Source organism: Artemia franciscana, unplaced genomic scaffold (genome assembly GCF_032884065.1).
Source record: "Artemia franciscana unplaced genomic scaffold, ASM3288406v1 Scaffold_674, whole genome shotgun sequence".
Classification (NCBI taxonomy): Eukaryota; Metazoa; Arthropoda; class Branchiopoda; order Anostraca; family Artemiidae; genus Artemia; species Artemia franciscana.
The window spans coordinates 164,159-189,928 of NW_027066929.1; the positions used below are offsets into that span (position 1 = coordinate 164,159).

General features: G+C 36.8%; 1 protein-coding gene across 1 annotated transcript in view; it reads left to right on the forward strand.

Moving 5' to 3' along the window:
* Positions 1-9,805: 9,805 nt before the first annotated feature.
* Positions 9,806-25,770, forward strand: part of LOC136043493 (laminin subunit alpha-like) — a 167,433-nt gene continuing 151,468 nt past the window's right edge. Inside the window, exons 1-4 of the mRNA XM_065728411.1 lie at positions 9,806-9,865; positions 12,793-12,898; positions 19,095-19,339; positions 22,282-22,428. Coding sequence (XP_065584483.1) covers positions 9,806-9,865; positions 12,793-12,898; positions 19,095-19,339; positions 22,282-22,428 — 558 coding nt within the window. The remainder of the gene's footprint in view (positions 9,866-12,792; positions 12,899-19,094; positions 19,340-22,281; positions 22,429-25,770) is intronic.

Sequence of the window (25,770 nt, forward strand, 5' to 3'; positions counted from 1 at the left end):
AAGATGAATTCCAGAGGCGAATGGAAGAAGCGTTTGAGGGGGTACCCGGATTCTCAGTCATAGTTGACGATATCATAATTTCAGGAAAATCCGAAACTGAACATGATGTGAACACACGAGCCGCACTCACCAGAGCCAGAGAACGGACAGTAAAATTGAATAAAGCAAAATGCATACTCAAGTCCGAATCAATACCTTACTTTGGTCATGTGATCTCTAAGGATGGCATCCATCCTGATCCGAACAAAGTTAACGCACTGAAGGAAATGCCCCGACCACGCAACCGCGAGGAACTTCAGACACTATTAGGGATGCTAAACTACCTGTCCCGTTACATCCCAAATCTATCATCCCAGAACGAACCACTACGAACTCTATCAAAGCAGCATAAGTTCGTATGGGAAGAAGTACATGACAACGCGTTCGATACCATTAAAAAATCAATATGTAGCACCATATCCCCTTTTAATCCCTCAGTTGGTAACCTAGAGCTACAAGTTGATGCTTCCAAATCAGGCCTTGGAGCAGTCCTTATTCAGAACGAGAACATCATTTCGTTTTCCTCCCGCTCATTGAATACAACAGAGCAGAAATACTCTCAGATCGAAAAGGAACTTTACGCCATCGTTTTTGGAATTCGTCACTTCCATCAGTACCTGTATGGCCATAGCTTTGTTGTAGTCACTGACCACAAACCACTTGAAACGCTTATTAATCGACCAATGCAAAAATCATCTCCTCGTCTCCAAAGAATGTTGCTCCAGATTCAGCCATATGATCTTACAGTCATTTTCCGGCCTGGTAAAGAGATCCCAGTCCCAGACACACTGTCCCGCCTATACCTTCAAAGCCAAGATGAAAGTCTACAAAAAGAAATTGAATCATATGTCCACTCCGTCATGAGCCTCACTCCCATCAGTCAAATTGAAGAAAGAAACACTCTTAGACCCTATCCTAGCATGTCTTGCACACACAATCAAATCAGGATGGCCATCAACAAAAGCTCAAACACCTTCCCTCATCGCACAATACTTCAGTTCCAAGCATGAACTCACTGTGATTGATGGAATCATTCTAAAAGGAGATCGCTTAGTAATCCCCAAAATCCTCCACCCTGATATCTTGCACAGCATGCATGCTTCCCATCTCGGTATTGAAAAAACGAAGCAAAGAGCTAGAACAATCGTTTATTGGCCAGGGATGACTGAAAGTATCGAAGAATATATCAAACGTTGCCCAGCATGCCAAGCGTACCAAAGGAACAACCAGAAAGAATCTCTCAAGCCTCATGGTATACCTAACCACCCATGGGAACATGTTGGAATAGACATGTTCTATCTGGAAGGAAGTCACTTCCTCGTTACGGTTGACTATTACAGTCGATTTTTCGAAGTTGACCGAATAGGGACAGCTGCCTCATCCCATCAAGTCATATCCCGTCTAAAAGACCATTTCGCAAGGCATGGGATCCCTCGCATTATTACTTCAGACAATGGTCCACATTTCAACTCCCTTATATTTCAAGACTTTACCAACAGGTGGTCCATTGAGCACAGAACGTCGAGTCCCTATCATGCCCAGTCAAACGGATTGGCAGAGAAAGCCGTTGGAATAGCAAAAAACATGATAAAGAAGACCCGATTTTGCAGAAGCGAAATGAGCAATGCCCTTCTTGAGTACAGAAATACCCCAGTAGACGGAATGGCGTCTCCTGCCCAGCTATTAATGAGTAGGAACTTGCGATCAACAATACCCTGTACCCTTGAGCATCTCACTCCCAAAATAGTTCCCAAATCTGAATTTGTTGAAAGTCGCCTGGAGTGCCAACTAAGGCAGCAAAAGTACTACAATCGTCACTCAAAGGACCTTCAAGAACTGAAACAAGGGCAATCTGTGGAAGCACAGATCCAAGGAAAATCTTGGGAACCAGCTGTCGTGTTGCACAAACACGAACTGCCAAGATCGTACATCGTGCAAACTCAAGATATGAAAGCATATCGTCGAAACCGAAAATACCTGAGAATGTCCCCAGATGACACAGATCTAGAACAATATCAGCATACCAACTCAAATGGGGTACCGCAGTTGAGCTCCACATCATCTCCAAGCTTGTACTCAACCCCGTCAAAAAGCCCACCCCCAACTGTCCTTATTCAAGCCCCAGGGTCAAGCCCAAAAGTCAGTAGCCAAATTCAGGACGAAGTACCGCCACCCGCCATGACACGTCTTGGGAGAATAATCAAACCTCCAAAAAGGCTTAATTTATAAGTTGTCGTCGTTGTTGTTGTTTTTTTTTTCCTTTTTGTTTTTATTTCCTTTCTTTTCCCTTTTTGGGGAAGAAAGGGTGGATACACGTAAATGGAAGATTTTGGTTAAGTTTTGTTGTCATGTTAAAGTGTCTAGAAGAAAGGAGATGTAACATCCTCCTGCTTACTATGTTGTGCATGTGCTTTAGCTTATGTTTTGCTACGCTACGCTTGTGCTTATATTATGCTTTACTTTGCAGATTGTTGTAACCTGGGTTTCTAATATACTGCTTAACAATTGACAAGACGGAAATTTCTTCATATTGATTTAGTTGCTTGTCTTTGGACACTCTCTAGTTTTCCTTGTCACCTTCATTTAATGGGATCACCATACACGTACCAAATTCCAGTTTTGGTCAAACAAGTCCTTTGTATAGCTTTGACATCATCTTTGTTGACCTACTGCAGACTGTTCTTTTTACAATTTTCAGGGTCTGGGGGGTGTTGGAGGTAACTGAATGAGCATGTTGGTCAAAGTTCAATTCATCATCCACAAGTATACCCAGGTCTCTTTCAGCTTGGGAGGAATCAATCATTTGCCCAACACCATCTATTCCACACATGTGATGCTGACCCCTTACATTCTTTCTGCCAAAATGAATTGCCCTGCATTTCTTACTATTGAATTCTAGCCTCCAGAGTTTGTCTAGGTCAGATTGTAATAAGGCTTGGTCTTTGGCTGTTTTTGCAGTTCTGATGATTTTTGAGTCATTGGCATGCAGGTTCATTTTATTTTTGACAGATTGTGGGGCATCATTGATATATGTGTTAAATAATGTTGGACCAAGAATTGTTCCCTGTGAGACTCCACTTTTCACTTTAGTACTATCCAAGTAAAACACCTGACCGTTTTCTCCATTCATTTTTATGCTCTACCTTCTATCTTTCAGGAATCCCATCAACCACTCAACAACCCCTTGGCTTACCCCAATTGCAATTAATTTTGCCTATAGCTGAAATCACATACTCCAATTGCTTTGGGAAAATCTAGGAGAATGAGATCTACTGGGATTCCTCCATCTAGGACCTTGGTGACAAAATTTTACAGCTCTTTGTAATAAGATTGTTGGAGGTGAGGTGTCTGACAATGGCAGTATTCACTATTCCTTCCAGAATTATCCCAACAATGGATGTAATGCTAATAGGGTGGTAATTTGTTGAGTCTAACTGACTGCCACCTTTAGGGATAGGGGCAATATTAGCATTGTGCCAGTCCTGAGGCACTGTCTTTGTATCCAGGGAGTTTTGGAAAAATGCTGTGAGAGGCAAGGCCAATTCTGCATGTGCTTCCTTTAATGTCTTAGGCTGTATTCCATCAGGCCCTACAGATTTGTTCTGGTTCAGGTTTTTCAGTCTAGCCTCAATGTCATCTTTACTGTCAGTATCTGGTAACGTTGGTTTATCAACTATATACTTAGGTTGATTTAGAAGTGGATCTCTATCTAGGGTAGCAAAAACTTTTTTAAAATTATTGTTCATTTTCTCAACTATGTCTTTAGGGCTGATAATAGATGCTCCATCAACAAAAAGCTCAGTTACTGAGTGTTTTCTGGGTTTTTGCAGGGAAACATATCTCCAAAATTCCTTGGAATTTGATTTGGAAATATCTGCAATTGGACCATTAGGGCTATGTATGGAACCACCAGGAGGGGAGGGATGTATTTTCAAGTGAATTGATTAGTATATTTGAAGAAGCTAGTACAGCATTACTCCTCATCAGCAGGAAACACTATACAGTTCTGAAAACAACTTCAAAAATTTTTAATATACTCACTTCTGTCATTCCTAAAAGTACTTCATTTTACTTGACCTCCAACGATGGTTGCATGCAAATATATAGCCCCAATTCCTCATATTCTGTGCATTTTCTGTTTTTTGATCAATTCTTTGCTGTTAAATCTATTTGAAGAAAAGAGTTATGTACAGAAAAATGCATAAAAAAATAAAATTTGGACTATAGGCTATATTTATGCATTATGAAGAGGGGAGTAAATAAAGGAGAGGAGTAATTCTGCATCAGCACCTATTTGGAAAGAGGGTTTAGATTTAGTGGTTCTCCCCCTCTGAAAGAAACATTATAAATTTCTGAAAACTACTCTAATATATACTAGAATACTTAGGCTACTTATATTGTTTATAAAGGAACTTTGTTTTATTTTACTCCTCCTTCCCCCTAGTGGTCAGATATATAGACCAAATCAAATTTTCTCCATGAATTATTCCATTACTTGATGCAGTCAGCATTGCTCATTTGTTTTTAGATTAACTTGAAGAAAACTGTCATGTATAGAAAATTCATGGAAGATATATAATGTTGTCCATATATTTGACCATTAGAGTGGGTGGGGGGATAAATTAAAGTGAAGTGCCTTAGATAATCTTGACATTTTTTTTAAAATAGGTAGGCTAAGCAAGGAAATACATATAAATTAAAACGTTTATTGATTGGTATGCATCATGATTGGAACTTTCATTAATTAAGGGGTCTCATAGCAAAGAAAATTGTAGATGAGGAGTTTTGTCTACTTTGAAAGTAGTTGAGATAGATGAATGAAACACTCAGGAATCTATCAAGTTGTCTATCACCTCTGCTTCTTCCCCCAAAAAAGGACACCAACCTTTGATTACCTTTACAAGCTTTGTTTTATAGAAATGAAACCTTGAGAAATAGAGATACTACTCAAATGAGGCACAAGGAAACAAAGGTGTATCTAGAGGAAATTCTTCGGGGGGGGGGGAGGTTATGTGACGAGGACACCAATATTTGCTAAATTGACAAGTTTATTAAAAAAGAAGAGTGAAAAACTGAAAAAAAAACACTGAATGAAGGTGCAAGAAAAAATCTTGGGGAGGCCTGGGGCAGCCCTGGACCACCAGTGCAAGGAGAGCCTTCAAGCCTCATACCTTTGCTTTATTCTGAACTACAAGATTGTAAGGATTTGCCTAGGCTATCCATTTCATAAATTAAAATAAAAATATCTTGCATGACTAAAATCAGGGGCAGATCCAGGATTTTCCTTAGGGGGGAGGGCGAATAATAGGTTGCTTTGATAAGCTTGCAAAGTAAGAAAAACCAGCGATTTAAAGGGAACCTCGACAATTATGTGTCGAAGTAGTGGAAATGGTCGTAAATTTAATCTCAAATCTGGTGAGGGTTAAAGTTCAAATAGATCTGTTGAAATTAAAATGGTATAAAAATATTGATACAAAAAATGGTAAATCATAAAAACCATCCCGCCATAAAAAAAAAAAAAAAACTACTCACCATCTATAAAAAAAAATCCTTGTTCTGCATAATTTTTTGCCTTTGCACTTCTGACCACTATAGCAAGTGAGTTAAGCTTTATATTGTAAAAAAATGGTCTTGAACCATCTTTTAGGGTCATGCACTCTAAAGATATATTACACATTAAATACTAGTTCTTTTAGGGGTCTAACAAGAAAAACAGAACAAAGAGAATGGAAACAAATAGAAGACATTTAAAACGATGGTTTTAAGTATAGGCAATAAAGCATTAACTCATCACTTTTTCTTTCTAAAAATAGCGTTTTAATAAATAGCAGTTTAGACAATTTTATGGACAAATATGTGCAACCCCATACAAAAACATAACTCTATTTTGTGACTGGTTGGTATTGAGAAGGTGAGAAATTTTGAAGTAATATTGTAGTTGTATTCTGTTTCGGTGGTTAACTCAACTTGTGTGAATTCCCACTTTTGATCAATATTTTACCAGTAAATGTTCGAAAAAAATCGATGCCATTCCACTGATTCAAACTGAGAATTCAGAGACCCATCTATACCAGCTACAAAAAAAACATATAATTATTTGCCTTCTTATATAAATTTTTTCTCGAAAATCTAAAAATGATTTAGATTTTGCCTCGAAAATTCTTAAATGATTACTTCGACCTTTAAAGGAGTATTTCAACTCTTATACTTGGTTTTAAGAATATACTTATACGAAACTTTATTAAAGTTCTAAAGAGTTTAGCCTTTATTTTAATGTTTTAGGATGAACAGAGGAGGCGATATGTCATATAATACGGAGCTTTAATTACATGGAAATAGGCAGTAAAGTGGCCACCATTTGCTTACCAAAATCCAAAACTTAAATTAATAATTTTTGCACTTCTCATACATTTGCTTTTTATTATACAAATTCCCTAAAAACAACAATGTTGTAAAAAGCACCCTGCTTCGCAAAAAAGCAAACCCTGAAAACCAAAACAGACAGTCAAAAAAAGTAATGATATCAGTTTCCTCACCTCAGTTCCATAGCAAGACTCGAAAACAAATACTTCACTGTAAAAAGAAGTAAATATTTTGCTTTTCAGCCCTGTTGTGACAGCACAATCCTGGAATATTATTTCGACAGCCTAAAGAAGTTAACATTTTAAATTTCTCCTCCTTGTTACTACGAAATTAAATAAAAAAAAAACTAATTTTTTTAGTTGAAAGTAAGGAGCGACATTAAAACTTAAAACGAGCAGAAATTACTCCGTATATGAAAGGGGCTTTTCCTCCTCGACACCCCGCTCCTTGCGCTAAAGTTTGATTCTTTCTCGCAACTCTACTTTTTAAAACAATAAAAAAACTTAAGTGCAAGGAGCGGGGTGTCGAGGAGGAAAAGCCCCTTTCATATACGGAGTAATTTCTGTTCGTTTTAAGTTTTAATGTCGCTCCTTACTTTCAACTAAAAAAATTGTTTTTTTTTATATTTAATTTCTGAACATTTCTGAATTAATGCATGTTTGGTTTTGGCTCTCCCCACATAAATTATTAAAATGAAATTTGTATATTAATTCTTTTTTTGGCTAAATGGCTTTCTCTTAGTTTTGATCAGACGATTTTGAGAAATAAGGGGTGGAGAAGGAGGCCTAGTTGCCTTCCAATTTTTCGGTTACTTAAAAAGGCAACTAGAACTTTTAGTTTTTAACGAACGTTTTTATTAGTAAAAAATATACGTAACTTAAGAATTAACTTACGTAACAAACTTTCATAATCTTATATATTTATTATGTATACGAGGGGGTTTGTACCCTCGTTAATACCTCGCTCTTTACATTAAATCGTATGTTTTGTCCCAATTCTTTAAGAATGACCCGAATCAGAAAGGCCGTAGAATAAATAGTTGAAATTACTAAAAATACTTTGGCATAAAGAGCGATGTATTTATCTCCTCCTAAATGCCTCGCTCTTTATGTTAAAGTATTTTTTGAACCCCTCAATGCTACTCCTTCCTTTCATTTGAAAAAACGATTTCATGTTTATTTTTCATTGTTTTCTTATAGTAATACTAGAAAATCCTGCGGCTTTTTTCTTTGAATTTTTCTTCCCTCATGACAGATTCTTCCAAGGAAAGATCCTCCAACATAGCCCCCTCCCCTCAGCCCCACCCCCAAACAAAATAAAATCCCCCTGAAAACGTCTGTACACTTCCCAATAACCATTTCTGTATGTAAACACTGGTCAAAGTTTGTAACTTGCAGCCCCTCCCCCAGGGATTGTGGGGGAGTAAGTCATCCCCAAAGACATAGTTATTATGGTTTTCGACTATGCAAAACAAAATGGCTATCTCAAAATTTTGATCCGTTGACTTTGGGAAAAAAATGAGCGTTGGAGGGGGCCTAGATGCCCTCCAATTTTTTTGGTCACTTAAAAATGGATCTAGAACTTTTCATTTCCGTTAGAATGAGCCATCTTGTTGCGATATTCTAGGACCACTTGGTCGATACGATGACCCCAGGAAAAAAAAAAAAAAAAAAAAAAAAAAAAAAAAAAAAAAAAAAAAAAAAAAAAAAAAAAAAAAAAAACACGCACCCGTGATTTGTCTTCTGGCAAAAAATACAAAATTCCACATTTTTGTAGATAGGAGATTGAAACTTCTACAGTAGAGTTCTCTGATACGCTGAATCTGATAGTGTCATTTTCGTTACGATTCTACTACTTTTAGGGGGTGTTTTCCCCTATTTTCATAAATGATGCAAATTTTCTCAGGCTCGTAACTTTTGATGGGTAAGACTAAACTTGATGAAACTTATATATTTAAAATCAGCATTGAAATGCGATTCTTTTGATGTAGCTATTGATATAAAAATTTAATTTTCTATAGCCAATGACAAGAAATTGAAAATACAAACATTTCTTGTAAAAAACTTAGGTAGGTATAGACCAATCACTTATACAATCCTGTAAGCCTTAGAAATCAGAAAAAAAGTATAGTTGTTTTTTGTTGTTACAAATAGTTGTTACAGCTCCTTTCCAGGTATATTTTAGCCCTAGATTTGATGCTGGAAGTTTCATTCACAAAACTCAACTACTTTCTAAGATGACATTTTACCCTTCTACTAGCACTTTACCCAGTGAAACTTTAAATGAGGAGATTTTTGCCATCTTGAAAAATATGAATTTCAGGTGGGTAAAATTTTCAGTTGTCCAGGAGTCCCAGTGTTTTCAGAGTCCAAATAAATGCCCAAGATATCTTAATAGCAATGTCACCCAAATAAGTCGGTAAAAAGGGCCAATCGTCATTAATTTCCACTGTCCCCCTCCCCCAAACGTCATGGCTTGTGATGCCTCTGTGTTTAGCACAACATCATTTCCTTGTTTTGGCCATTCTTTTTTTGGAATTTGACTAAATGAAAAAAAAAAAAAAACAACCAATTTTTCTTCTGAAAAAAAGAGAGCAATATTAAAACTTAAAATGAACAGAAATTAGTCCACATATGAGAGGGGCTGCCCCCTCTTCCATACTTCTCTCTTCATTTTGAAGTGTTTTACCACTTTAAGAAAAGTGGTTTGATATACATTGTGCCCATAATGTATATCAAGTGTAGGCACAATACAATGCATGTGCCAACATTGCTCTTTGTTTAGACAGCTTACTATGCTGCCTATGATTAAACGGACCTTGAGTTTCAGGAATGCTCCTAAAAGGTTAAACTTTAGCGTAAAGAGAAGGGTATTGAGGAGAGGGTTCTCATATGCAGAACAATTTCTGTTCGTTCTTGCTTTCAGTAGAAATCCTGTTTTTTAGTTTGGTTTACCATTGGGCCGAGTCCTTCCTTACTTGCAATTCGTTACCATGAACTGTTTTATTCATTGACATGAAAATTGGCTGTTTATGCGGAAGTTCTAGTGCATTTTTTAAGAGTCAAAAGTGACCAGAGGGCAACTAGCCCTCTCCCCCATGCCCTCTTTTCCCCAAATGCATCCGATCAAAATTTTGAGATAACCAATTGGTTAAAAATAGTCCAAAGGTAAGATAAAAAAAGCTCCAGGGTTGTAAAACTCCGGTTATAAGCTTGCCCCGGGGGCATATAAGGTTTCTATTTAAGAGGTGGTATTGCAAACTTCGGAAGAGGCTCATTTGGTATGAAATCAGAAAGTTCTAGTCCCCTTTTAAAGAGTCAAAAAGTGATCAGAGGGCAACTATCCCGCCCCTCCCACACCCTCTTTTTCCCAAATGCTAGCAATTTTATTCTAATTAGTTGAAATGCCGTATAACAATGCATCCATGGTTGACAGAACCCTCCAGAATCAGCGAGCAACGATTGTAAGTTATAAGGTTTATAGGGGGCATATAAGTTATAAGGGAACATATAAGGTTTTTATGGAAGGGATGGTCGTATAAGTTTTCGCACTTTCAGGGGGACTCAAACACTCTTACACTCACTTACTCACACTCGCAGTTGCGTTTTTTTTTTTTTTTTTTTTTTTTTTTTTTTTTTTTTTATATAGGCTGTCTAGGTGTGACAGCCTAGATCCTTCATACTTCGTAAACTTTTACTTGTATTTAAAACATTCAAAGATTCTAAAACTTTTAAATACGTAAAAACTTAATTTTTTAGGAAAAACAACGTAAAAATTTAACAACCGCACTCCCCCTCCCCAAAAAAACAAAGATTTTGAACGATATATTTTTTTTTGGGGGGGGGACAAAGTTTAAACTTTAAAAGGATTTTGAGGGAATGTTGAAATGCATCAAAACACACTAATTAGAATTAATGACAACTAATAAATAAGAATAGGATATTTTGATTATTAAGCCTAAGACGCGGAAATTGTGGAAATATTCATTGTACAAAACAATAAAAAAAATGGTAATAAAAAGACATAAATTAATTAAAACAAATTTCCATGAAATGAAGTTTTTCAAAAAAAAAAAAGTAAAGAGCCTCATTAAACTCAAGAACAACAGAAATATATCCTGTTGTTCAGAGTTTAAATTCTGTTGTTCAACTGTAATTCAAATTAAAAGATTAAATTAAAAGATAAATCCAGTTTTTCAAAAAAGTGTATTTGCAATATCTTGAGAATGGCTAAGGGTACTTGAGAAACAGGGAATGTTAATGAGTATGTTGAAAAGTGATTGAAGAACTACAAGCCCCTCTCCTCCTTTGCCCTTTTAGATGTCCCCTTCCCTTAACATTAAACAATTTTTTTTTTAATGGGCAAACAATGTAGTAAGTATGTCTCCGGGGAAGCACTCCCCCCCCATAACCCCTAGGGCAATAATTGTAGATTGAACAATTTACCCTTTTTTTTTACCTGCGGGAATTTTCGTAAGGGAAATAGGGAATGTTTGATTCTGATCATGTGCGAAAAGGTTATGTGTATTAAGGTGTAGTTTCGGGGAATGTTGATGTATCAAACAGTTCGTGGTAACGAACTGTAGTAAGGAGCGACCCGGCTCAATAGTAAACGAAACTCTAAAAAATAGAATTTCGATACTAAGAGATACATCAAAAGAATCGGATTTTTATGCTGATTTTAAATATATAAGTTTCATCAAATTTAGTCTTTGTCATCAAAAGTTACGAGCCTGAGAAAATTTGCCTTATTTTGGAAAATAGGGGGTAACACCCCCTAAAAGTCATAGGTTCTTAACGAAAATTACACCATCGCATTCAGCGTATCAGAGAACCCTATACACAAAATTCCAAGGTCCAATCTACAAAAATGTGGAATTTCGTATTTTTTGCCAGAAGACAAATCACGGGTGCGTGTTTATTTGTTTTTTTTTTTTTTTTTTTTTTTCCCCAGGGGTCATCGTATCGACCAAGTGGTTCTAGAGTGTTGCAAGAGGGCTCATTCTAACGGAAATGAAAAGTTCTAGTGCCCTTTTTAAGTGACCAAAAAAATTGGAGGGCACCTAGGCCCCCTCCCACGCTCATTTTTTCCCAAAGTCAACGGATCAAAATTTTGAGATAGCCATTTTGTTCCGCATAGTCGAAAACCATAATAACTATGTCTTTGGGGATGACTTACCCCCCACAGTCCCTGGGGGAGGGGCTGCAAGTTACAAACTTTGACCAATGTTTACATACAGTAATGGTTACTGGGAAGTGTACCGATGTTATCAGGGGGATTTTTTTGGTTTGGGTGTGGGGTTCAGGGGAGGCGGCTATATGGGAGGATCTTTCCTTGGAAGATTATTTCATGGGGGAAGAGAAATTCAATGAAAAGGGCGCAGGACTTTCTAGCATTACTATAAAAAAAACAATGAAAATATAAACATGAAAAAGTTTTTTCAATTGAAAGTAAGGAGAAGTATTAAAACTTAAAACGAACAGAGATTATTACGCATATGAAGGGTTCTAAAAATACTTTAGCATAAAGAGCGAGGTATTTAGGAGGAGATAAATACTTCGCTCTTTATGCTAAAAATTTTTTAAATAATTTCAACTATTTATTCTACGGCCTTTCTGATTCAGGGGTCACTCTTAAAGAATTGGGATAAAACGTAACGTAAGTTACGTAAGTTATGTACGTTTGTTACGCAAGTTAATTCTTAAGTTACGTTTTTTTTTTACTAATAAAAACGTTCGTTAAAAATTAAAAGATCTAGTTGCCTTTTTGAGTAACCGAAAAATTGGAAGGCAACTAGACCTCCTTCCCCACCCTTTATTTCTCAAAATCGTCTGATCAAAACTAAGAGAAAGCCATTTAGCCAAAAAAAGAATTAATATGCAAATTTCATTTTAGTAATTTATGTACGGAGAGCCAAAATCAGACATGCATTAATTCAAAAACTTTCAGAAATTAAATAAAAAAAACAAGTTTTTTTAAATGAAAGTAAGGAGCGACATTAAAACTTAAAACGAACAGAAATTACTCCGTATATGAAAGGGGCTTTTCCTCCTCGACACCCCGCTCCTTGCGCTAAAGTTTGATTCTTTCTCGCAACTCTACTTTTTAAAACAATAAAAAACTTTAGCGTAAGGAGCGGGGTGTCGAGGAGGAAAAGCCCCTTTCATATACGGAGTAATTTCTGTTCGTTTTAAGTTTTAATGTCGCTCCTTACTTTCATTTAAAAAAACTTGTTTTTTTTATTTATGATTAAATAAATCTAAGGATACTGAGTGCTCGCGTGCAAAAAAATGGGGTAACAAAGTAGCAATCCTAGTTGTAAGTTTTCAAACTTGTTGGCATATTTTGTCTGATAATCCCATTTTTACATATAAAAATACTTGCTCAAAGAAAAGCTGTCAAAACACGAATTGTGCAGATAAACTGTCAGAAGCTTTTGAAATTTTGTCGAACTCTGCTACTGGTGGCATTGGAACTTTTTCCATATCTGCCATGTGTATTCAGTTCTTCAAAACGGTATAATTGTAATATATATTTAGAATGACTGAAGGCATTAAGTTGAAACTTTCAGGGCATGTTGAGGGCGATGTTAAAAAAATGGTGCGTTGGAATGAATGTTTAAAAATAAGTAATTATCTAATTATTGTTTTGTTTCTCACAGGTGCTTCTTTTAGAAGAGGTGGTCGTATAAGCTTCGTAGGTGGCTTATTCGACTGAAATCGAAAGTTGTAGTGGCCTTTTTAAGATTAAAAAGTGACCATGGGGCAACTAGCCCCTCCATCATGCTCTCTTTCCCTCAAATGGTTCTGATCAACATTTTGAGATAGGCATTTTGTTAAAAACAGTCCAAAGGTCAAATAAGTTCTGTTTGAGGTTGACAACCCCCTCCCCAGCCCCCAGGGCAATCAATATAAGCTATGCAAGCTGTCTAATGTTAACATATAAGGTTTTTATGGAAAGGGTGTCGTATTACCATTTTATTCAAGATAATCCAAAAGTTAAATAACTATAACTCAGGCTTTGACAAATCCCCTACAGCCCCCCGGGGCAAACGCTGTAACTCATGCAAGTTGCCCCATTGTTAACTTGTAAGATCTTTTTTCTGGAAGGTGTGGTCGTATTAACTTTGGAGAGCGCCCATTCAATTGGAAATTGAAAGTTATAGTTCCTTTTTTAACAGTCAAAAGTGATCAAGGGATATCAAGTCCCACATTTTCCCCTTAATACATCTGGTCTAAATTTTATTCTAACTATTTTGTTCAAAATAGTCCAAAGGCCAGATAACTATGGTTCTGCTGTTGAAATCCCCCCAGCCCCCTTGGCAAGGCTGTAAGTTATGCAAGTTGCTTGTTGTTACTTTGATACTTTCTTTACTTTGATACTTTAATTTACTGATTTACAGGGCAACTTTGATTTACGGGGAAAGAGCTATAAATTATGGAAGTTGCTTATTGTTACTTTTATACTTTATTACTATGATAGTGTTACTTCGATACTACTAAGGATATTTTGATGACTTTGATGAAGAAAAAAAATTACTTGAAAAGGGGGATGTTTAAAACTTGAAATATTGAAGATCGAAACGAACAGAAATTAGTTAAAAAAAAAAACTTTCTGTAAAAAACGTTTTTCAAAGAAAAGTAAAGGTCATATTAAACCTGAACTCAAACGGCCTGAAATTATTATTAAAGAATAAATGACACCCAAAACGAACAGAAATTAAATAAACAATCATAGCGAATAAACATACAACAGGTACAATAAAAATCACTACAAACAAGAGTTTGGCTCCCGCCTCCTTCTCTAACTATAAATTCTAAAGCCTACTGCTTCTTTGATGCTTTACTAAAAGCTTATGTGTCTTGAACAGTCTTGGAAAGAACTTGTAAAATTATTGTGGGGGATATTCGATATATGATGATATTAACTACAAAAGGCTCATCAGCTCAAGGTCTTATTTTCCTGTAATTCTTATGTATATTTTCAATGTTTTAATTTGTAATAAATACAGAAGAAAAGATTTGTAATATCATTCGTTTTCAGTAAGGTGCCAATGGCGCAGTAGGCCAATGGCGCAGTTTGGCAGTAGCCAAACTCTTGTTTCTTGTCATTTATATTTGTTTTAAGATTTATTTATTTTTGTACCTATTGTATGTTTGTTTTCTATGATTGTTTTTTTAATTTATGTTCGTTTTGGGTTTCATTTATTCTTTAGTGGCAATTTCTGGGCCATTTTGAATAATTATAGTATTCTATGGTCTTAGGTTTAATATGCTGTTTTCTTTTCTTTGAAACACTTTCTTTCGCATTTTTTTTTAATTAATTAAGTAAAAAGCTAATTGTGTCGGACGAGTTTTTTCTTGCCTCGCATTTATTTTCATGAAAGCTCTTATTTATTGAAAAAAGAAGGATGGAAATAGTAATTCAGCTGTTAAGATGCCAAATCAGTAATTGATAGAACAAACAACTTAAAAAATTCAAATAAAAAAATTTATCGTGCGGTCATTGTCATAAAATACTAATCATATGCTTGGAAAAATTACATGGACTTTTTTTTGGCAGTCAAGTAAGTACAAGGATAATTTTTCACATTGAAATCCATAATCTTTTATCTAGTTTTGGTATGAATTATTCCGTATGTGAAAGGGGTTATACCCTCCTCAACGCCCCGCTCTTTGCGCTAAAGTTTGACTCTTTCTCACAACTGTATCTTTTAAAACAGTAAAACTTTTTAGTGTAAAGAGCGGGGCATTGAGGCGGGATAACCCCTTTCATGTATGGAATAATCTCTGATCGTTTTAAGTTTTAATGTCGCTCCTTACTTCCAGTTGAAAAAAGTTGTTTTTTTATATTTAATTTCTGAACGTTTTTGAATTAATGCGTTTGGATTTTGGCTCACCGCACATGAATAATTAAAACGAAATTTACTTATTAATTTTTTTTTTTGGCTAAATGGCTTTCTCATAGTTTTTATGGGGTGATTTTGATAAAAAAAGGGGTGGGAGAGGAGGCCTAGTTGCCCTCCAATTTTTTTTTACTTAAAGAGGCAAGTAGAACTTTTTATTTTTTACGAATGTTTTTATTAGTAATAAATATGCGTAACTTACGAATTAACTTACGTAACAAACTTCTATATTTGCATATTTTTGTTACGTATATGACGGGGTTTGCTCCCTCGTCAATACCTCGCTCTTTACGCTAAAGCTTGAATTTTATCCCAATTCTTTAAGAATGACCCCTGAATCACAAAGACCGTTGAATAAAAATACTTTAAAAATACTAAAAATACTTTAGCGTAAAGAGCGAGGTATTGAGGAGGAGACGACCCCTCTTATATACGTAATAATTTCTTTTCGTTTTAAGTTTTATTGCTGCTCCTTACTTCCTGTATAAAATTTTGTTTTATATATTTATTTTCTCATTTTTTTTTGTAAATTATGCTAGAAAATTCTCCGCCCCCTTTATGTAAATTATCTTCCCTCATGACAAATTCCTCCATGGAAAGATCCCCCACATAAACCCCTCCCCCGAAACCAACCCAGTTCTCTGGTCAAAGTTTGTAACTTGCAGTCCCTCCCCCAGGGATTGTGGGGGATTAAGTCGTCCCCAAAAACATAGTTATTAGGTTTTTCGACTGTGCTGAGCAAAATGGTCACCTCAAGATTTTGATCCGGTGACTTTGGGCAAAAATGAGTGTGGGAGGGGGCCTAGATGCCCTCCAATTTTTTTGGTCAATTAAAAGGGCAGTAGAACTTAAAATTTTCGTTAGAATGAGCCCTCTCGTGGAATTCTAGGACCACTAGTTTGACACGATCACCCCTGTGGAAAAAAAAAATGAAAAAAGATAGAAGAAAAAAAAAAACGCATCCCTGATCTGTATTCTGCCAAACAATACAAAATTTCACATTATTGTAGATAGGAGCTTTTACTTTTAGGGGATATTTCCTCCTGTTTTCTAAAACAAGGCAAACTTTCCCAGGCTCGTAACTTTTGATGCTTAAGTAAATTTGATGAAACTTATATATTTAAAATTAGCATAAAAATACGATTCTTTTTATGTAACTATTGGTATCAAATTCCGTTTTTTAGAGTTTCGGTTACTAGTTAGCCGTGTCGCTCCTTACTTTTCGTTACCACGAATTGATTCCGGTGTTTTAAGGAAGGTTATTGTGAAAGTAAAAATCTATGAATTCGTCAAGTACTTTGTAGCCAAGATACCAAAACTGGATTAGTCTGATTCTGTATTTAAGAGGTACAAGCCTCACTTATGATTGGTCTTTTCTCTGGGGCAGCTGCGACTTTGTATGAGTGGTGAGGGGATTGGACGGTTTTTTATGGCACTTGGTATTAACCAAGTGACATATAGCAGTCGCCAATTCTGTCGGTCTGTCGGTCTGTCGGTCTGTCTGTCGGTCCCGGTTTTGCTACTTTAGGCACTTCCAGGTAAGCTAGGACGATGAAATTTGGCAAGCGTATCAGGGACCGGACCAGATTAAATTAGAAATAGTCGTTTTCCTGATTTGACCATCTGGGGGGGAGTGGGGGCCCGGTTAATTCGCAAAAAATAGAAAAAATGAAGTATTTTTAACTTATCAGCGGGTATTTGGATCTTAATGAAATTTGATGTTTGGAATGATATTGTGTCTTAGAGCTCTTATTTTAAATCCCGACCGGATCTGATGACATTGGGGGGAGTTGGAGGGGGAAAACCTAAAGTCCCGGTTTTTCTACTTTAGGCACTTCCAGGTAAGCTAGGACGATGAAATTTGGCAAGCGTATCAGGGACCGGACCAGATTAAATTAGAAATAGTCGTTTTCCCGATTTGACCATCTGGGGGGGGGGGAGTAGGGGCCGGTTAATTCGGAAAAATAGAAAAAATGAAGTATTTTTAACTTATGAGCGGGTGATTGGATCTTAATGAAATTTGATGTTTGGAATGATATTGTGTCTCAGAGCTCTTATTTTAAATCCCGACTGGGTCTGATGACATTGGGGGGAGTTGGAGGGGGGAAACCTAAAATCTTGGAAAACACTTAGAGTAGAGGGATCGGGATGAAACTTGATGGGAAAAATAAGCGCAAGTCCTAGATACATGATTGACATGATCGGAACTTATTTTCTCTCTTTGGGGTAGTTGGGGGGGGGGAGTAAGTCTTAAAAATTAGAAAAATGAGGTATTTTCAACTTACGAACGGGTGATCGGATCTCAATGAAATTTGATGTTTAGAAGGATATCGTGTCTTAGAGCTCTTATTTTAAATCCCGACCGGATCTGGTGATGTGGGCGGGGAGTTGGGAGGGGGAAACCTAAAACTTGGAAAACACCTAGAGTGGAGGGATCGGGATGAAACATGGTGGGAAAAATAAACACGAGTCCTAGATAGATGATTGACATAAACGGAACGGATCCGCTCTCTTTTGGGTAATTGGGGGGGGGGGGGTTAATTCTGAAAAATTAGAAAAAATGAGGTATTTTTAACTTACGAACGGGTGATTGGATCTCCATGAAATTTGATTTTTGGAAGGATATCGTGGCTCAAAGCTCTTATTTTAAATCCTGACCGGATCTGGTGACATTGGGGGAAGTTTGGGGTGGGGAGACCCAAAATGATGGGAAACGCTTAGATTGGAGGGATTTGGATGAAACTTGGTTGGAAAAATAAGCAAAAGTCTTGCATACGTAATTTACATAATTGGAACGGATCCGCTCAATTGCGGGGGGGGGGGGTAATTCTGAAAAATAAGAAAAATAACGTATATTTAATTTACGAAGGAGTGATCGGATCTTCATGAAACTTCATATTTAGAAGGACCTCGTAACTCAGATATCTTATTTTAAATCTCAACCGGATCAAACGTAATTGGGGGGGGGGGCAGTTGGGGGGACCGGAAATCTTAGAAAATACTTAAAGCGGTGAGATCAGGATGAAACTGGATGGGAAGAATAGAAACCTGTCTAAGATACGTGACTGACATAACTGGACCGGATCTGCTCTCTTTGGTGGAATTGGGAGGGGGGAGGTAATTTTGAAAATTGAGGTATTTGTAACTTACGAAAGGGTGACCAGATCTTAATGAAATTTGATATTTAGAAGGATCTTGTGCTATAAAGTTCTAATTTCAAATTCCGACCAGATCCTGTGACATTCGGGGGAGTTGGAAGGGCGGATCCGCTCTCTTTGGGGGAGTGGGGGCGAGGGTTAATTCTGAAAGATTATAAAATGAGGTATTTCATTAGGTTCTTTAGGATTCTTTAGGTTTTGACCTTCTCAACAAGTACCAAATGAGCTCTTGGCTCTTCCAACCTCGTACCATATGAGCTCTCGGCTCTTCCGACCTCGTCACAAGTGCCATATGAGCTCTTAGCTCTTGTTTTTATAGCGAAAATTTAAACGAAGTGTTTTTTGTTACATAATTCTTAATTCCATGCCTTTTCTTTAGTTTGAAAAGACTCCCGCCCCCACAAAAAAGAAACCTAGCTGCTTGTCCTGGTCTTTTTGCCTTGAGTGTTGAATTCATGACCGAAAGTAACCACAATTTGGGGTTTTCTCTCTTGCGGAATATATCAGAGTAGGATGAAATCCTCGAGATCTTGGAGACAATGATGTCCCATATAAGACAATTGTAAATACGGAACCATCTGTTTCATTGCTGGCAAGACTGGTTCTTAATCATTTCTATCCGTTTCCAGTCCAGTTTCTGGAGATTCCAGTGCCAACATGGGGTGGCGGACTAAAATTTATATGCATTTTAGGATGGATTTATTCGTGTAATTGTGCTATTTTGACGCCACCATATTTTAACCTTGCCACTGGACGAAGGATAGCTGCTAGTGCGACATGTGGCGAGGGAGTTACAGACCCAGAATTGTACTGTAAGCTTGTTGGTGGTAATGCCAACAATTTGGAAACAAATTATGATATAATCCAAGGACAGGTATATACATATAAACGTGTCTTGGTTTTTTCAATGGTTTAGTTCTTTTTCAATGTTTTTTTTTCGCAGGATGAGACAAATTTAGCTCTGAAGTTCCAAAACTCTCCGAAGTGCGTTGGCCGATCAGGGCTTACTTTAATGCTTACTTTACATAAGAAAGAAAAGTATTTATTGTGTTTTAAATGAATTGCCATATTTGAGTCTTATGAAATTATACTGGATAAAAAATACAATGAACTGTTTTGTAGATCCAACTTCTTCTGTTTTTTTTTTTCAGTTTCAATGTCTTGCCGACGTTCAGCGTCTAGATATAAAAAAAAAACTATTTTTTTTAAAACTGAAAGTAAGGAGTGACATTCAAACTTAAAACGAACAGAAATTACTCCTTGTATGAAAAAAGCTGTTACTTTCTCAACGCCCCGCTCTTTACGCTAAAGTTTGACTCTTTCTCTCAATTCTACTCTATTAAACAGTAAAAAACTTCAGCGTAAAGAGCAGGGCATTGAGAAAGGAACAGCCCCTTTCATACACGGAGCTATTTCTGTTCGTTTAAGTTTTAGTGTCGCTCCTTATTTTCAGTTAAAAAAACTAGTTTTTTTATTTAATTTCTGAACTTTTTTAATTAATACATGTTTGATTTTGGCTCTCCGCACATAAATTATTAAAATGAAATTTGCATATTAGTTCTTTTTTTTTTGGCTAAGGGGCTTTCTCTTAGTTTTGATCAGATGATTTCCAGAAAAAAGGGGAAGGGAGGAGTCTAGTTGCCCTCCAATTTTTCGGTTATTTAAAAAGGCCACTAGAACTTTTAATTTTTAACGAACGTTTTTATTAGTAAAAAATATACGTAACTTAAGAATTAACTTACGTAACGAACTTCTATTTTCGTATATTCTTATTATATATATATGAAGGGGTTTGTCCCCTCGTTAATAACTCGCTCTTTACACTAAAGCTTAAATTTTGTCCCAATTCTTTAAGAATAACCCCTGAATCACAAAGGCCGTAGAATAAATAGTTGAAATTACTAAAAATACTTTAGTGTAAAAAGTGAGGTATTTAGGAGGAGAAGAACCCTTCATATATGTAAAAATCTCTGTTCGTTATAAGTTTTAATGCTGCTTCTTACTTTCAGTTGAAAAAACTTTTTCGTATTTATTTTTCCATCATTTTTTTTATAATGATGCTAGAAAATCCTGCGCCCCCTTCATTGAATTTCTCTTCCCCCATGACAAATTCCTCCAAGGAAATATCCTATCACTCAGCCCCCTTCCCTCAAACCCCCTCCCCCAACTAAAAAAATCACCCTGAAAACGTGTGTACACTTCCCAATAACCACTACTGTATATTAACACTGGTCAAAGTTTGCAACTTGCAGTCCCTCTCCCGGGGACTGTGGGGGAATAAGTCATCCCGAAAGACATAGTTATTATGTTTTTTACTATGCTGAACAAAATGGCTATCTCAAATTTTTATCTGTTGACTCTGGGAAAAAATGAGCGTGGAAGGGGGTCTAGGTGCCCTGCAATTTTTAGGTCACTTAAAAAGGACCCTAGAAATTTTAATATCCGTTAGAATGAGCCCTCTTGTGACATTATAGGACCACTTGGTCGATACGATGACCCCTGGAAAAAATTAAAAAATAAACACGCACCCGTGATCGGTCTTCTGGCAAAAAAACGAAGTTCCACATTTTTGTAGATAGGAGCTTGAAGCTTCCACTAAAGGGTTCTCTGGTGTGTTGAATGAGATGGGGTGATTTTCGTCAAGATTCTATGACTTTTAGGGGGGTTTCCCCCTATTTTCCAAATAAGGCAAATTTTCTCAGGCTCGTAATTTTTGAAGAGTAAGACTAAATTTGATGAAACTTATATATTTAAAATCAGCATAAAAATCCGATTCTTTTAATGAATCTTTGAGTATCAAAATTCCGTTTTTTAGAGTTTTTTTTTTACTATTGAGCCGGGTCGCTCCTTACTACAGTTCGTTTTCGTTACCACGAACTGTATGACTGATACAATTATTATGGCTGATACAAGTATTATGGGAAAAGAGGTCATGGGGGGGGGGCTAGATGCCCTCTGATCTCTTTTGACTCTTAAAAAATAAACTAGAGCTTTTAATTTCCAATCAAATGAGCCTTCAGTGAAGTTTATACGAGCATCCCATCTATAAGTACCATATATGCCCCAAGGGCATAACTTACTACGGCCCTGGGGGGTTGTGTACACCCTGGAGTTTTCGTTATATGATCTTTTACCTGTTTTTAACAAAATGAGTATCTAATAATTTTTATCGTATGTATTTGGGGAAAAAAGGGCGTGGGGGGCTTGATGCCCTGCGATCTCTTTTGACTCTTAAAAAGCAAACTAGAACTTTCAATTTTCAATCAAATGAGCCCTCTCTGAAGTTTATACGAGTATTTTTTCTGTAGGAACCATATATGCCCCCAGTGCATAACTTACACCACCTGACCCCGTGGCCTGGGGGTTTGTGTTGACCCCGGAGTTTTGTTATTTGATTTTTGAACTATTTTTAACGAAATGGCTATCTAAATTTTTTTTATCACATGCACTTGGGAAACAAGGGCGTGGGGAGGGGGCTAGATATATATTTGTAATTTACAATGAAGGAAAAAGGGTTTGACCATATCAAACGATTTTTAAAGTCTTAATATCAATCAGTTACATCAGAACTGGTTATCTTTAATCTGGTTGGAATTTTCCCCATTTTTATCTGTATTTTTTTCTATTCCTTTGTGAACTATTTTCTGTTTTTCTGTTCCGTTATGAGCTATGTACGATAAGTTTTAAACTGAATGCACCATTGATTATTTTACAGCCCTTCGTAAAACTAGAAATCTTTCAAGCATTTTGTCATCTTACATTTTCTGGACAGTTTTCCAAAATTGTCTGTGATACTACTCTTTTTTGATATTTTAGCTTTGTGATTATTGCGACCCAAACAATCCACTTAAGAGTCATCCTCCAGAGAATGCTATTGACGGGAGAGAAAGATGGTGGCAAAGCCCTCCTATGTCTAGAGGATTAAAGTATGGAGAGGTTAATCTTACAATTGATCTTGGACAGGTAAGAAATTCATTATATCAATTCAAGGTTATAAAGTGTTACAAATATGTAAAGCAACGTAGATATATTATGTAAATAATCTTAAATTAATTCAGAGAGGTAGCTCCAAAAGCACTGCAAAAATCCTGGCTTTGACGAGTCACGTCTACTTATCCTCATTTTTCCAGACTTTCAAATTATTCAACTGCTACGACATTTACCAACATAAAGAGAGTTGTCGTAACGTCAAAAACAAGAAGAAAAATAAAAGAAGAAAATCACCATAATGACCAAGATTAATGGAAAGAACTAACGAAAGTAGAATGGCTGTTTAATAGGTAGCGTAATGAAACTCATTCCTCGATATCTTAGCGATTCTGGACGCTATAAAAAAAAACTTGTTTTCATTACAGCGCAAATGAAGCTCTGGCTTATTATTTTAGGCCTTCTCCTAATTGCCGAAATTTCTGTTTGTTACAAGTTTGATCTGATTGTTTATTGCGATTTTTGGTCATTTCGGGTTTTATTTATTCATTGATAATGATTTCTACTAGTTTTAAGATTAAGAATTATTACTTGACTTCATTTCTGATCGCCTTTGGTTTAATGTAGGTGTTTACTTTTCTTCGAAAAGTTCTTTCTTAGGAAAGTTTTTTAAAGTTAATTTATGTCTGTATTTAATTGATATTTTTTATTGTTTAATAAAAGGAATATTTGTATAGTTTTTTTTTTAGTTTTTCCCCCTAAGAATTGAGATTTTGGCCTGCTATTTATGTTTCGGGAAATATTTTTTGACAAATTTTAATATTGGTTTTGCTATAGAACTTTGGATGGATGAGTAGGGACAACATTATTTAAGTAAAAAAAAAAAAACAAAAAAACCTGACCTTCCTCATGTTACAACCCCAAATATAGACAAATTTTGATTGACCATTTCGTTAAAGAAATACCATTTAGTTTTAATTTGTTTTAACTATTTGTTTGTTCGAATAAATGCATTTTGTGCTCATTTGTTAACAAGATTTTAGATTTGTTATTAAAAAAAAATAAGAAAACTAGGACGTCTAGAATTAATGCTACTAGATTTGTTTCCGGTTGATTTTCCCTAGAAGTTAAATTGAGATATCTTCATAGCCTGAAATTTTAAACAGGTAAACATATAAAAAAGAATATTTCACGATACATTTAAACGATCTAGATGTACATAGTGTCTATGGATTTAGTTCAACATCCTCTGAAAGTCTCAACTTAACAGCTTTAGCCTGTAGAAATGCCATTTGGACAACCTTGATGCATATAATGTCTTTTGATTTAGTTCAATATCTTCCTCAACATACTCTTTAACCTGAGATATTTTAGATGTGCCCTTTTGGCAATCTGGATACAAACAGTGTTTTGATTTTGTTCAACTCCTTCCTTACCATTTCCTGATCAAGTTAATGCCCTTGGCCGTTTCTGAGATATTGTAGGTACACCCTTTGACAACCCGGATGCGCGTAGTGTCTTTTGATTTATTTCAAAATCCTCCTCAACTTTCCATGGAAGTTGCAACCTAATGTGTTTAGAAGTTTCTCAGATGTAGCACGTTCGCCATTTGGATAACCTGGATGCATATATCATTGGAGTTCAACACATTTTTGTGAGGTTGTGGCCCTGGTCAATTTTTAAAGGAAATTATTTGTACTGTAAATAACAACCCTAACTCTTATGAATTCATGGCATGGGCATTGCTAAAAATCTATTAAGGGGTCAGAGGAGCAGGCATTGTGGTGGAGGGGGCAAATCTGTAGAAAGACCATGGAACGACCGTTTTTACGTTCCATGTCATGGAAATTCTTCCATTTGTCAGCACATCTCTCTTTTATTTTACGTATTTTTATGGTGACAGCTTCCCCCTTTGTGCCAGATCCAGGAATCTTCCTGACACTCAGCTAAAAACTGTAAATGATTATTTAAAGAACGAAGGTATAATTCATCGCTATTGTTGAAACTGAGTAACGGCACCTCGTCACGTTCCTTGAGTGGGAAGTGAGTGCGCGTATGTGTTTTGTAACCCAGCATCAATTCATGCGTTAAATCATGTAGCCTATGCAATTGTTTCGAAAACAAAAATTCTTCCCGTAGTGATGTCTCAGTAGTTTTAACAATAAACTTTTCTTCAAGACGTCAAGCGGGGGTGGGGGGGGGGTATTAAAACTTTTCTTCCAGACATTTTTCAAGACGTTTCAAAACATTTTGAGACATATTTCTTCAGAACGTTTCAAGACATTTTGAGACATTTTTCTTCAAGATGTTTCATGACATTTCAAGACGTTTTTACGATATTTTCTTCATGAGCTCTTTAGTTCTTACTTAATAGTTTCTCTGATTCTTAAAAAAACCTACGAAGGCGAGGTAGGAAAAACCTTCTGAGCCTACTATTGGGGGACCTTCGAGACACCTGACCCTAACGAGCAATTTCAACGGGACACTAGTATCTAATTTCACCAGGGGCTCCCTAACCAAATCACCCGGAGGCCCTAGAATCTAATTTCAGTGGGGGGAGGGGGACTAGCATCCGATTTCATCGGGGGACGCATTCAATATCATCGGGGGCCCTACCCTAACCACCGGGGGTCCTAGCAACCATTTCACCCGAGGGGCCCTAGGGGCCTTAGCACCCGATTCCACTGGGGTGCCTAGCACTGAATTTCACCGGGGGCCCCCTAACCTTACAAAATGGCCTTAGCATCCAATTCAACCGGGACCCTAGCGACCAATTCAAACTGCCCCCTAATAACCAATTCCATCGGGGCCCTAGCAGTCAATTCCGTTGGGGCTCTGGCATCCAATTTCACTGGGGCCCCTAACCACTGGGCGCCTTAACATCCAATTTCACTGGGGGAACCTAGCATCCAATTCTATCGGGGCCCTAGAATCAAATTTCATCGGGGGCCACTAACCTAACCACTGGGAGCACCTAGCAGCCATTTCAACCGGGGGGCCCTAGGGCCCCCCGTTCAACAGGGGCCCTAGTGGTGAATTCCATCGGGGGGGGGGGGCTTACAACCAATTCCAACGGAGACCTTAGTCAGCGATTCCAATGGGGCACCAACCTAATCACCGGGGGGCCTAGCATCAAACTGCATCGCGGCCCTAGCATAGAATTTCACCGACGAGGTGTTTTTCATGATTTCTTCAGTTCTTACGTAATAGGGGAAATGTTTATTTACGTTAAGGATGACGCATTCACACATGACTTGTTTCTTCACGCCCCGTGGGGGATTCCCACTTGTAACTTGTAAGCTTTAGTTAATCAAGGTCCCCTGAGAAAAATGCCATGAAAGAAAATAAAATCTCTTAAAGTATTATGTAACGTCCCAC